General features: G+C 32.4%; 2 protein-coding genes and 1 long non-coding RNA gene across 6 annotated transcripts in view; 1 reads left to right on the top strand and 2 right to left on the bottom strand.

The window, feature by feature from the left end:
* Positions 1-228: 228 nt before the first annotated feature.
* LOC109053499 (cysteine-rich venom protein ENH1-like) lies at positions 229-7098 on the bottom strand. Its single transcript, XM_042741730.1, has 9 exons — positions 5646-7098; positions 4621-4692; positions 4355-4358; positions 4143-4243; positions 3958-4048; positions 2150-2280; positions 944-1029; positions 775-857; positions 229-686 (listed from the first exon to the last, which is right to left on the bottom strand). The coding sequence occupies exons 2-9, from the start codon at positions 4678-4680 to the stop codon at positions 544-546; spliced, it is 699 nt and encodes a 232-aa protein (XP_042597664.1). The 5' UTR covers positions 4681-4692; positions 5646-7098; the 3' UTR covers positions 229-543.
* A 368-nt stretch (positions 7099-7466) lies between these two features.
* On the bottom strand, positions 7467-12516 carry LOC109105609. Of its 2 annotated transcripts, XR_006156773.1 has the most exons (6): positions 12306-12513; positions 11588-11698; positions 10008-10108; positions 9607-9854; positions 9320-9517; positions 7467-8604 (listed from the first exon to the last, which is right to left on the bottom strand). It is a non-coding gene; the product is annotated as an uncharacterized LOC109105609 (long non-coding RNA). The 2 variants fall into 2 exon arrangements; XR_006156772.1 differs by having other exon boundaries at positions 9320-9854; positions 12306-12516.
* LOC109068518 (raftlin-like) overlaps positions 11508-13401 on the top strand; it is an 86940-nt gene continuing 85046 nt past the window's right edge. For all 3 annotated transcript variants that reach the window (XM_042741728.1, XM_042741729.1, XM_042741727.1), the window contains exon 1: positions 11508-11646. The gene's annotated coding sequence lies outside the window, so the exon portion shown is untranslated. The remainder of the gene's footprint in view (positions 11647-13401) is intronic.

Raw genomic sequence — 13401 nt, 5'->3', positions numbered from 1 at the left:
ATAATATGGGCATACATGGATCTGTGAAGCCTAATGACATGATCTAAACTCATTTGAATGATTTTAATAAAGTGATGTGGTTACATAAACTGCAGGATTATGGTGCAGTGTTGCAGAAAATATCATTATATGAACATTCCAGCACACTATGCATAGAATGACCAAGCGTTTTTCTCCCAGCAGTCTGTCATTTGTGACGTATCCTGTTTTCACAGTCTTAAGTTGTGCTTTCTCCATCAGCTATTGTTTTCAGTATGTGGGTTTACAAGGCTTATAAAACACAAATGGCTTTACTTATAAGTGATTGTATAAGCTTTACTGAAAAATGTTGAGGTAATAATGCCAAACAATGCAGACTGGCCTTTTCCATCATACTATTAAAGTACAGTACCCTTGATTTTTAATAATCATCACATTTGAGGTATTCCACATAGAAAGAACAGAAATAGAAAGAAGATAGAATATATATTTCACATTATAGGAAAGATGTGCTACAACTATCCAAAACAGGCCGTGTTTTATGTGTTATGGCCATATAAGATTTCATTTCTTCGCAATGGGGATGATTTTGTATTCACACATACAACTGGCTGGACACCACTGGCTCATGAGGGAGTGGTCACATGTGACCATTTCTTTCAGTTCATCGCAGTTGCTGATTGTGTTGATGTATGGACAGGGATTAGCTAGAAGAAGAAGAGAGAATTGAAAGTCAGTCTTCTCAGAGTTGCATTCAAGTCATCATTTTGCAACTTAAAACAGAAATGCACTTACTGCACAGACCGTCTTCACAGTTGCCCGGACAAGCGGCACACGGATCACCCAGCGAGTACGGTGGGACTCCTTTGAAATTCCCTCTGAAATTGAAGAAGAAACATGGATGAACAACTCAAATTGTGTTTCATTTGGGAATAAAACCTTTGGGAACATCATATAGACGTACGCGCGGTAGTAATGGCATCCGTAGAAGTAGGATGTTCCACACTGAGCCACTGCACAGCCAACCTCATACGAGCTGTACCACACCACCTGAACACAAGCACTACATCTTACAGTGTGCCAGTTAATGATACTACAAACACATGCATTGCAATTCTGCGGAAAAAGAAGTGTGCTTCATTGTATTAAATGTGCATCTATAGTCCACTTCCACGCCACACTTTCTTAACACACTTAAAGTGTGCTTTATAATCTTGTCAAATGTAATAATTGTTATGCTTTAAAAAAGTCTTACTAAATACTAATACTAAACCCCAAGAAAAGTACAGTAGAGTAAATATACTAAATTGCAACTTTAATTGTAAATATATTTAAATACACGACACACAAGTTTGAATATAAATTAAAGTATATTTTAGTTGACCATAAATGCATTCAGCAGTACACTTTAATCATATTTCAGACAATAGAATTATGAAATCATATATTAAGTCCTACTTAAGTGGGTCCAAAAAGCACTCTTCGACTTCACTATAATACACTATAATCAGTTAATTGTAAAAATAACATGGAATTAAGGATCTAACAACATTACATTCAGTTTACTCTTAAGTATAATCTTTTAAAGTATATTATTTTCATATTAAGTAAGTAGCCGTCTTTTAAAAAGTATGTTAAAATCTACTATTTTTCATGAAGGGGTGTGTAAGTGGCACAGAAAAAAACAGGATAATCAAACAGTTGCCAGTAGCTATTGATTCCCATAGTAGTTTTTCCATACTATGGAAGTCAATGGCTACCGTTAACTGTTTGGTCACCAGCCCTCTTCAGAATATCCTATTTTGTGTTCAACAGAAAAAAGAAACTCATACAGGTTTAGAACAACATGAGGGTGAGTAAATAATGACAGAATTTCATTTCTGGGTGAACTATCCCTTTAAAGAACTCCTAAAAGCTGTCAAAATAGATGAAAAATATTTTTCTTTCTTTCTTTCTTTCTTTCTTACTTTCTTTCTTAAAGAAATATATATATATATATATATATATATATAAAAAATATATATAATCCTTGTTATATATATATTATATAAATATATGAATGTATATTACTAAAATCTATATATAATACATGACTGTTATATATACTAAAATCTACTGGCTTTTTACAAAAAAAAAATATATGAGCCTGAATAACCGTAATTCCAATCGCCTGGATCCAGTGACCGTTGGTGGATCCAGTGGGATATTCATAATTGTTGACTTCGCTGTGCCAGGCATTTATCACATCAGTCCATGAATAACCCGCAGAGGTCTTGAAGAGATTTTCACCCATTTCATATCCTGTCCATTAGAGAGAAAATATTCAATGCGGGAAACTGCAGCACTGCATCTGGTGGACTGCAGGCTAGTTGAAATGATCAAATGATATGATTTTAAGGACCTTTTGTTATTTTGTACACTAAAGCCTGTAAAAGAGGCCCCGATGTATTGTGTTAATACAAAGGAATTTTCTGTAGTGATTTTCAGAAATGTTTTACCAGTATTTTGAATTATGCTTTGCAAACTCAATGGGTCCTTTTCCGTTTTTCAATGCTTTTTTCTTACAGTGTACAGTAATAATCTTCAGCACTGTAATGGTTCGCTCAGTGTCAAATCCTGAAGTGAAACCCGTCGAGAATGCACTGCATGTGACTGTGACACACACTGTCATTTCCTCCTTCATCTGTATGGACTAGTCAGCATGTCAACACTCTCTTGCACAATTCTCCTGTATAAATATTAGGTTGATATGCATGTGGGTTTATGAAAGAAATCTTCTGTTTTCTCAGGTCTAAATTGCTTTGGTTGCCGTGGCCTCAAAATGTATTTGGACAGTTAAGCCACATTTTTTTTTTTTTAAATGTATGACTATAATCATAACAAAATATTGAAGCAAGTATTATTTATTTAAAAGAAATATAGTACACAGATACCTTTCAAGTCAAGTATTTAAAAAGAAAAAAGAAAAATATAAAACAATAGCTCTAGTGTTGAAGATGAAGGAAGTATTTTGTGACTTTTTTTTATTTGTGATGAATCACGCCTGTAGTTATTAAAAATCATCAAAACAGCAGTTAATTAAAAGACACTAAAAAGTTCATTTGTTCAAAGATTTATTATCTATGCATTAATATTTATATTTGTTATTACTGATTTAAGTATCCAAATTGGTGTTGGGGTCAATGTAGTTTCCAATTTGTTAATAAAAAGGTGATTCACTTCAACAGTTGAGACTTCATTCCTCCCAAATGTGTCATTAATTGAGATCATTTGATTAAAAAAATAATAACTAAATAAGGTAATTGTGACTTTTTAATCTATTGAGTAGATCTAGATCTACTTTAAATTAGGAGAAAAGTCAGAATCTTTAGATATAAATTTGAACAAATTTTCTCACAATTCTTAATTTTTTTAGAATTGTGAGTTTACATCTCGCAAGTTTCTTTCTTTCGCAAGTTCAAGATTCTCGAATCTTGCTGTTTATCAAAGAATAAATAATTGCAACTTTTAACTCATAATTTTGACTTGTTCCTGCAATTGGGAGTTAATTCTCTTTATATCATGCATTCTGATTTTGCAAGATACTTTTTCTTTGTGAGATAAAGTCACAATAAACTTTTACTTTTTTTTTTCTTTTTTTATTCCAAGGCAGAATTCAGCTTCCATAAAATTAGTGACCTAGAAATAGTGCAGAATATATATTCAGGTCTTTCTGTTTATTTACAGGTTTTTAAAAAACAGTTTTAACTTTCAATATACAATGTAAACAAACACATGCATGCACACATATATATTTTTGTCATAAAATATTATAAGTATTAAAGTATTAAAATATTGTACTGAAATACTTCAGGGTTTCACTGTTGGCTTGCTGTGGAGGCTTTATGAGCTTTGTAAAGCTGCTTTAGAACACCATGTACTATGAAAAGTGCCCTAAAAATAAATGAACTGAACTGACGGTAATTGTGGGTAACATACCGTCAATCATGCGGCTGCTTGGTGGTCCATGTGTTATGTTACACTGATCAATCCAGCCTTGAGCTGACTGTGCCACAGCATCGCTCCAACTCTATTAATGACACAAAACACTTTTTCTATTCAGTATATGACAGAATTTCACTAAGATGTATGTGTAAAATGTGAATTATAAGGGAATGATATACCATTTTGAGTATGTTGCTGGCAGTCGGCTTCACAGCCCTTCGGTAGGCGTTGTGGACATCCACAATCTCCTGCTGGACAAAAGGCAGGTCTGTACAGATGCCTGTGAGGGGAAAAGGCAGAACAATCAGTCTGAAGTATTTTCAGATGATGCAAATTAATGCATATTAACCAGATTTATAATAGGCATTATGGTAATATGGTAATAGCTTACCTGACTGGAAATCCCACCACATGAAAATAGACAGATATGAAATATGATTATTTTTGCTTATTGATAACAAAATCACATATAAAAAAATAATAGAACTATACCAAATGTTTATGCTTTACTGTATATATAGATTACAGAACTGATTTCAAGCATGTTCATGACATTTTTAAAACCATTAGAAACAAATTTAGTCAAATGTTACTCATAGCAAATAATTAGTTACCAGTATCATAAGCAAAATAGCAATTTATTAAAATCAAACACACCAAGCTGCAGGCAGCGCTCATATGAAGCAACCCCAGGATACAAACTGTCACTGCAAACATTTTTGCGTCCTTCTGTCCAGCAGATTGCAGAGGCGGTGTGTAAAAGTATATAAATAAACAACATAAAGAAGTAAAAATTAATGATTTAAAATTATTATTTCAAAATATTCATACATTCACTCACACACACACACACACACACACACACACACACACACACACACACACACACACACACACACACACACACACACACACACACACCACACACACACACACACACACACACACACACACACACACACACACACACACACACAATTTAAAATGTTATAAGCCCTAATTTGTTTTTTTTTGTATATATATATATATATATATATAATATATATATATATATATATATATATATATATATATATTTAAAATAGTTGTTAAATAATTTTTAATTAAAGTAAAAAAGATTTTTTAAGAAAAAGTTGTAAGAAAAATAATTTAGAATATTTAACAAAAATATATTTTTTACTATAATCACAGTAAAAATGACAGGAAGAAACTGACATCTCAATTTTGAAAGCTTATTTCATAGTATAAGTTATATAAAAAATTAAATAAAAACATTTAAAAAGCTAGAATAATTTAAATAAAAAATATTTGAATATTGTGGATTTTTTTACACTACAGTTACAGTTAAAATGTTAGGATGAAAGTCAAATTTCAATTTTGAAAACTCCTTTTGTAGTTCTTTTAAAATATAAATAGTAAAAAAAAGATTAAAAATAGAGAAAAAAAACTGTTTCATATTTAAAAAAAGATACATTTAAAATATAAATTGTAAAGATAAACTATAATTTAGAATATATATATATAAAAAATCCACTACAGTTGCAGTCAAAATGTTATGAAGAGACTCAAATTTCAGTTCTAAAAGCTTCATTTATAGTCCTTTCTCAGATATATGCAATATAAAATCTAAATCAAATATAGTTCATAACAATCCGATCTGCATTCTTAACTCTGCTCCTCACCTGTCCATATGATGGAGGCGTCTGAGATGTTGTGGTCAAGTCCCACACTATTCCCTTTATATTCCCAGCATCTTAATGATCTCAGGAACATGTTCCCATGTCAGCAGTGACATGTGACCCCACTTGAGCAATATGTTCACAAAACAATAAAAAACCTGAGAGGTTAATAGTAGAAGCAAACATGAGAGTGTAAACACGAGGGTGTATGTTTAGTTTAAAGAACAGTGTGAATTAACCCGCAGAAGAATGAGCCAAGATGTCTAAAGAACCTGCAAACAAAGCAACAATGATAAATCGAACGGACAACGTGGCAATGGACCAGAGCATACAGCTAAAGAATACACATTATACTTCTTATTGAGAGGGATAATTAGTCAGAATTAAACAGAAACTGTAGACTTTACTTTCTGTCAATCACCCTCATGCATTACAGACTATTACAGTGTGACGTCTGCTATTGTGTACTGTATTTCATCAAGGGATTTTTGACACCAGGTTTAGTCTGACTGAGCAAAATAACCGTACATTTGACCTGGATAATTAACAAACAGAAACATTAGAGCTATATCAGATAAAAACATGAAAGCTTAAAGCGTTCTGTCACATCAGCTGTGTCTCCAGGGCTTTACTGTGCTTTTTCAGAGGGTTATAATGCAATGGAATGTAATCAGTCTATTGCATAGAATGGACAGTTTTTACATCATCACAAGACCTTTAGATTTAAATTGAACTATTCATTCCCTTGTCTTAACAGGATGATTTGATGTATTCGATGGCATTATTCTGCTGCAGGAGTGACAGGTTTATATTCCTGCAGTTAGTGACGTGCACAAATGCCTCTCATGAGTACAATCACTGAGTGATAAATGACGTATTTACAGCAGGCTGAGCAAATCTGCCATAAAGATCACTGCGTTCAGACTATATATCAGATGTCAGGTAAGGGCAAATCGTTTACAATGAGCCATAATTAGGTATTTGTAATACGTTACATATTATATTTACATAGGATTCATTAGACACACACTTAGAAAAACTCAAAATATTTTTTTGAGGTTGTAAATGAAACAGATTAAAGGAGTATGTTTTGCAAGAAAATACTATTTCATTTTTTCTACTTCAAAATTTCACATTTAATTCAGTGTTACTTGCCATTTCTTTGTAATTGCATTTGACTTATTTTCAGTATATCTTATATGTTTAATATATATTACATAAGAAATTAATACAATTTAATAACACATACAAAATGTTTCATTACTTGTAAGAATTTTCCTTGATTTGTGACCTGGAAAGACTGCAAAATATATTTTCAGGTGTATATACAGGTCGTTACTTCCATGTTTAAAAAATATCAATGAAAATTTGAACTATTAATTAACTTTGTTCATTTGGACACATATATTATCCATCTACAGTATCTATATAATATCTATCTGTATCTAAAATATTTTTTTAAATACTTCAATTTTACAATATAATCAATATAACATAATATATCTGTTTTATAATAAATTATATAATTTATCAAATTTAATAATGGAATTTCTATTATATATAATTAGTACAATGTTGCAAATTTATTCAGGTCTTTTTGTTCACTTCCATAAGTTAGAATATATATATATATATATATATATTATATATATATATAGACACACACACACACACTTTATATAGTGTGTGTCTATCTGTAAATACATTTTACAATATAATAAACCTAAATGTAAATAAATAAATAATATATTAATTTATAAATTATAAATATCCATTATAAATATACACATTATGTTATAAATAAATTATAATATTATACTGGTATATAAAATATAAATAGATATACAGACAGGGATAGATTTTTAAACATCAAAATTAAGTAACAATTCAAAGGAAAATGTATATTTTTGATGCTGACACGTGTCACCATTTCTAACAACCCTGTGAGCTTTTTTGCAGTTTGCTTAAATAGTCTTGTTGCGTGACGAAGTACAAATACCCAGTGTAGTCTCTCTTTTGAAATCATTGAAATGGCATACATAATTCACAACAATTAGACAAATGGTTTAGATGGAAGTAAGTCACTGCTTGACTTGTCACGTCAACAATAATGTAAGGGCTTACACTTCTTTCAGAAAGGATTCTGAAAGAAAATATAGAAAAATCGTTCATCTTAGTCAAATTAAACCACCTTGAGGCAGAGAAAAACACCTGCATGAACATGAGCTCTGATGACACGACACACAACTGTCTGACCAGTAGGAGGCACTGTGGCACCAATATCTAGATTTCACACACAAACTTTTTTCAGGTTGTCTTACACTGAGAGTTATATGTGTGTTGATACATTTGGCATCAAAGTGGTTTTCAAAGCAAGGTGGTTGATGCTGATATGAAGTTGATGTTGCTAGGGTCAATTTTTATGCAATATTTAAAAACAATTCATATTGTAAAACTATAATCCTAATAAATAGTATTAATATTTTGGTTTTTGGAAGACATTTATCAGCGTGATGAGCCTGTCTGTAATATGGGTTCATCACTGTTATCCGGACATGATCTCAGATGACCTCAGCATCAGACGAAAGGTCATCAGAGGTCATGCAGTGCGTGTCTTCTGTGTGTAAAGCTTGGTTTGGTCCAGCGAGAGCATCAGCAACACTGATGAAGACAGAGATCTGCTGTGGAAGCAGGAGTGATTTTTCTCGTCTTCTGCTGCTCTGCACACTTTTTGATTTCCTCTAACGATGCAGTTAGTGAAGTGTTCAGTGATGCCGCAGTGCTCTTTATTTTCACAGGGATTACGCAGTGATCAGTTCGCAATAAACGCAGCGGTAATTACGCAGTGGGAGCTCTCATTTTCCACCATCTCTCCTTCCTCTCTTCAAGCTTCAATCTGGTTGACATATCAAACATCTCGAGTTTTTTCGGGGGGTTTTGACATACGATGGGGTCCAGGAATCTGAGAGCATTTTTTATAATTAATACAAAATGTTTCATTAGTTAGTTATAATTTGCTTTGATAATAAGTGACCTAGAAATGTGCAGAAAATGCATCAAAGTATTTCAGTTTATTTGCAAGTATAACATGTTCCCATCTAATCTATAAAGAAATTCTGTCTCTCTCTCTCTCTCTCTCTCTCTCTCTCTCTCTCTCTCTCTCTATATATATATATATATATGTATCTCTCTTGTGTGTGTATAATATATATATGTATACACACACACACAAACTATTATACTTATTATAGATTATAATAGACTATATATTTATATAAATATTATATTTTTTACATATATATATATATATATATATATATATATATATATATATATATATATATATATATATATAATATATATAATATATATATATATATATTAGGGCTGTCAAATGATTAATACGATTAATATAACATATGTGTGTATACTTTATTATAAATACAACAATTTAAGAATATACATGTTATAACAATTTTTATATAATATATATAAGTTTATCCAGACATGTGAATAATATGTGTGTGTATTTATATATACATAATAAAATATACCCTGTACACATATATATATATGTATATGGATGTGATAATCGTGATTAATCATATATAAACACACACCCCTATATATGAAGTATTATATTGTCAAGTATTGTAATCAATAATTCAACCGCTTACCTCACGATGAGTAGTTATCAGTGATTGTACTTGAGACAAGGATCAGTCACCAAAAGGATTTCCTGTTTCAGACAGATTCATATTCTTTCATCTCGGCTCATGTCATTAATTTGTGTCCTGGGGTCAGTTGTGTCCTCGGCTGTGCATAAAATCATTATCAACAGTCTTTGAAATGGGAACGTCAATCTTCTCGAGTGCCTTAAAGACAATATTTCCCATTAAAACACTTTTGATGAAATGCTGCTGCTGTGTCATTTTCATCATAGAGATGTGATGGATAAAATTACAGTGATTATGGTGCAATTCGGACCGGGCAGTCGTGTTTTTGTCAGTCCCCTCTCCCTCAGACCGGTCTGAATAATGGATTCACAGCTGTAGGGGGCCGTGTTTGGGGTTTATGAAAAATACAGGCCCTCTCACCCCAGAACAAGCCACTGCCACAAAACCTTCCCAGAGGAAAACGTGAGCGCTCAGAGGTCACTCTTTCACTGCTAAGTTACATTTCACTGAAGCCAGCTTTGTTTCTCTCAAAACTCTGAAAACAGAAGCAAAAGACAGAATTGTTTTCATACAGTAAGAGCACAGTGATCTGGAACATTTAGGGTTGGTTAGGGTCATTTTGATTGCATGCTTTGGTATCACTGCAAATCTGAGCACATCTAGAGGATTGAAAAAAGGTTTTACTCACCTCCTTGAAGCTCTCGAATGTCATTCTCTGTTCCATGTACTCAATCCGGACCATTGCTTTCACAAGACCTGGTGGTGTTTTGCCTTCAGTGACTTCATGTGCTTTGGTGGACAGAAACATATAGTTAATACTGATTCTTATCATTCAGTAGATTTAGAATATAACACATGGGTTGCATGTTTTCATCTTTTTATACAGTAGCTCAACAGTCATGGAAATTGCACATTTAACTTGTTAGAAAGAAGCCATGTAAATATTCTTGAATGAAATATATATTACAAAATATAATATAAAATATACTGACCTCCTTTATTTGATCAAATATACAGTAAAAACAGTCATTTAAAAAATAATAGTTATTATTACAGTTATGAATATGTCATATAATATAAATGAATATAATATTGTCAATGTTAATATAATAATAAATAATCATTAATACTATTACAATTAAATGACTGTTTTATGTATTTTAAAATGTAATTCATTCCTGTAACAGAAAAGCTGAATTTTCAGACTGTGCTTTATACAAAACTACCATTATTTCAGAAAACTTAGGATAGCTGTTGTTTGGATCACTTTTGTTTCACTCATTTTTTTTTTTTTTTTTTCATTTTGGAGCAAGAGTCATGCAAACAACTGATGCTGTGTAAATATTCTATACTACTGTTTTTAAAAGAATCATATTACCAATGCTACACTTATGTAAAAAGTACAGTAAAAATTTAAAATATTATTACAATTAAAATAACTATTTTCTATTTTAATATATTTAAAAATGTAATTTATTCCTGTGATGACAAAGCTGAATTTTCAATTGCATGGATCACTTTTGTTTCCTTGCTCAACAGCCATGCAGATCATGCATATAACTGTTGATACTTAGAAAAAAAGCTATGTAATTATTCTTAAGTGTTTCACAAAATAAATGACAGTTTGGAGGGTACAAACTAATTTGCTCTCCATTTAACCTCTTTGAGGTCTTGGAGGAACAATTGCGATACTACAGAGATCTCACTGCTGATTTTTCACTCTGTTTATGGTATTTTGCTTATTTCCTTGCTCTTTCAGCCTCACTCATGCTGAGCTCTTATCATTGCTTTATTATGTCCCTGTAATTTCGAAAATAACTGCTCCCGCTCTCTTTTTCTCCATCTCCCTTCCCTTCTCTCTCTCTCTCTCTCTCGCTCGTACTCAGCACCTCCTCCTCCTTCTCCTTCTCCTCAGTTGGATTCTTCAGCTGGTGGGCAGGAACTGTGTCGGTTTCTGAAGAAGTAGAGAGAGAGAGAGAGAGTAAGAGGGGGGGCGAACTGTGTCTGGGTCATCTCAGACAGTCAGAGAGAGCGAGAGAGAGAGAGAGAGAGACGGCACGCAGACAGCAGGATACAGGAGGTATGTCAGAGGATGTGGTTTCCCTGAGCTTGCAGAACACTGCACAGACATACTTTGAGCATGACCTAACGGCAGCACGCAAAGTGTGTTTTCTGCGCTCCGCTAGCTGCCTGCCGCAGGAGGACTGATCCGCTCGGGATCCTCGCTTCTTGTTATTACTGTGCCGTCACATCCAACGGGAAACGTACCGGACAGTGGATCGCTGACTCAAACTTGCAGCCTCCGCGTGTCGACAGCTCCACAACAGGTAAGCGGTGTGTCTCCATTGATTTCCTCACTTCATGAAGCATGCTGTCTGTCTAGGAGGAAAGCAAACACGACAACAGTGCTGTGATAAAGAATCAATCATGGGAAGCCACAAGCCACAAGTTTGCCACTGTGTGATGCGCTACAGCAAACGTCTTTATCCGTCAACACAGACACATGCTCCTTGTAAAGCCTATCACATGGATCAATGGTTTAGTTTGAGTCACATGTACAAAGTGTGATACGGACAGGAAGACTGCATACTTGCCTTCGATGCTTGACCATTGGCTTTTTAAAGAGGTGTTTCTTCAACAGATTTTGGTGAGAGATCTCTTGAATAGGATGTAAACTAAATATCTTTGGAGCATTAAACAGTGTCCTAAGTGAAGTCAAACATCAGCATTAAGTAACCTAATTTGTGTTCACACTGAAAGCGAAAATGCTGAATGCTGAATCTGAAGATATTTGATGTTTGAACTGAAGTCGGTATGAAATGAAAATTCAGCTGTTTTCTAAATGCATGTTATTGGTTGTACTGTGAAGAGTTCATTTGTGCATGTTTTATTTTTACTTTTTTTGGACCTCATAATTTTTAATCAAAATGACTATCTTGTGGTTAAACAACAAACTTCTCCAGTCATTTAGTGTGCATAAACCCACCACTTTCTTGAAGTCAGCTGCAAGCTCACATTCAGATCCGCCATCCAATCAAGATCCGATGGACAGAAACAAGTCCTCACCCTACATTTTTTCTATTTCGTTAATCTGTTTCTCTCGGATGTACATCACAACACAAAATAAAAGATCTGTTGCTACTTTTGTTTCATCAGAACTGTAGTATCAGCTACTGTTATGTGTAGCGTAATTTTGAACCAATGAGATTTCACTGTAGGTGGGGCAATAGTGCAGAAATATAAACCAACGGCCCAACAAAATTTGCTGTTGATCATCAAATGTTGATCATCGCATAAAATGTAAAAATACCCTTTAGAGAATATTCTAAGCTTTTTTAGGCTTTTGCACAAAAAGGTTCTTAAAAAAAATGAAACATTCTGACATTAATTATACATTGACATTTTTGATTGTTATTTTAGTGTAAATTAATATAACATTGTAGTTTTTCTGAGTATTATTATTTTTAATTAGCTTTTATTATTATATTTTAATTTATTTTTTTATTTTAGTAAATGTATGTACTTGCCATTTGTGTTAGTTTTTTTTATTTTCTATTTATTTTTAATTAATTAATTAATTAATTCAGTTTAGAACTAGCATACACTTACTGTATTTTACCAAGGCAACACTTCTAATTATCTAATTTGTAAGTCTTTCTTCTAATATATATATATATATATATATATATATATATATATATATATATATATATATATATATATATATATATATATATTATGATAACAATATTTTTGTCACATGCCCATTACAGTATATGTGGTATTATTTTGGAAATAAAAAATAACTATTTAATTTAAAATGTAAAAATTTAGTTTAAAAACTTTTGGCAGTCTGATCAAATAAGTCAAGAAAGAGTTAAAAATGTTACAAATCACAGCCAAAACTGGAAGGTCAAGTCGAGTGCATTGCTGCACTTTTCTCTGTTGTATACTTCTCATTTTCTTAAATGTACTAGTTTATCAAAGCATTCTTACATACATATAGAAAATTTGCATAATGTACACAACATGCATACCAGATACTACTGAAAGAGTATGAGTAGTGTGTTAGTATGCTAATC

The sequence above is a fragment of the Cyprinus carpio genome, chromosome B16 (genome assembly GCF_018340385.1).
Source record: "Cyprinus carpio isolate SPL01 chromosome B16, ASM1834038v1, whole genome shotgun sequence".
In the NCBI taxonomy this organism is placed as follows: domain Eukaryota; kingdom Metazoa; phylum Chordata; class Actinopteri; order Cypriniformes; family Cyprinidae; genus Cyprinus; species Cyprinus carpio.
The sequence above is the reverse complement of the archived record's forward strand: the minus strand, read 5'-3'. Positions and strand labels throughout refer to the sequence as shown.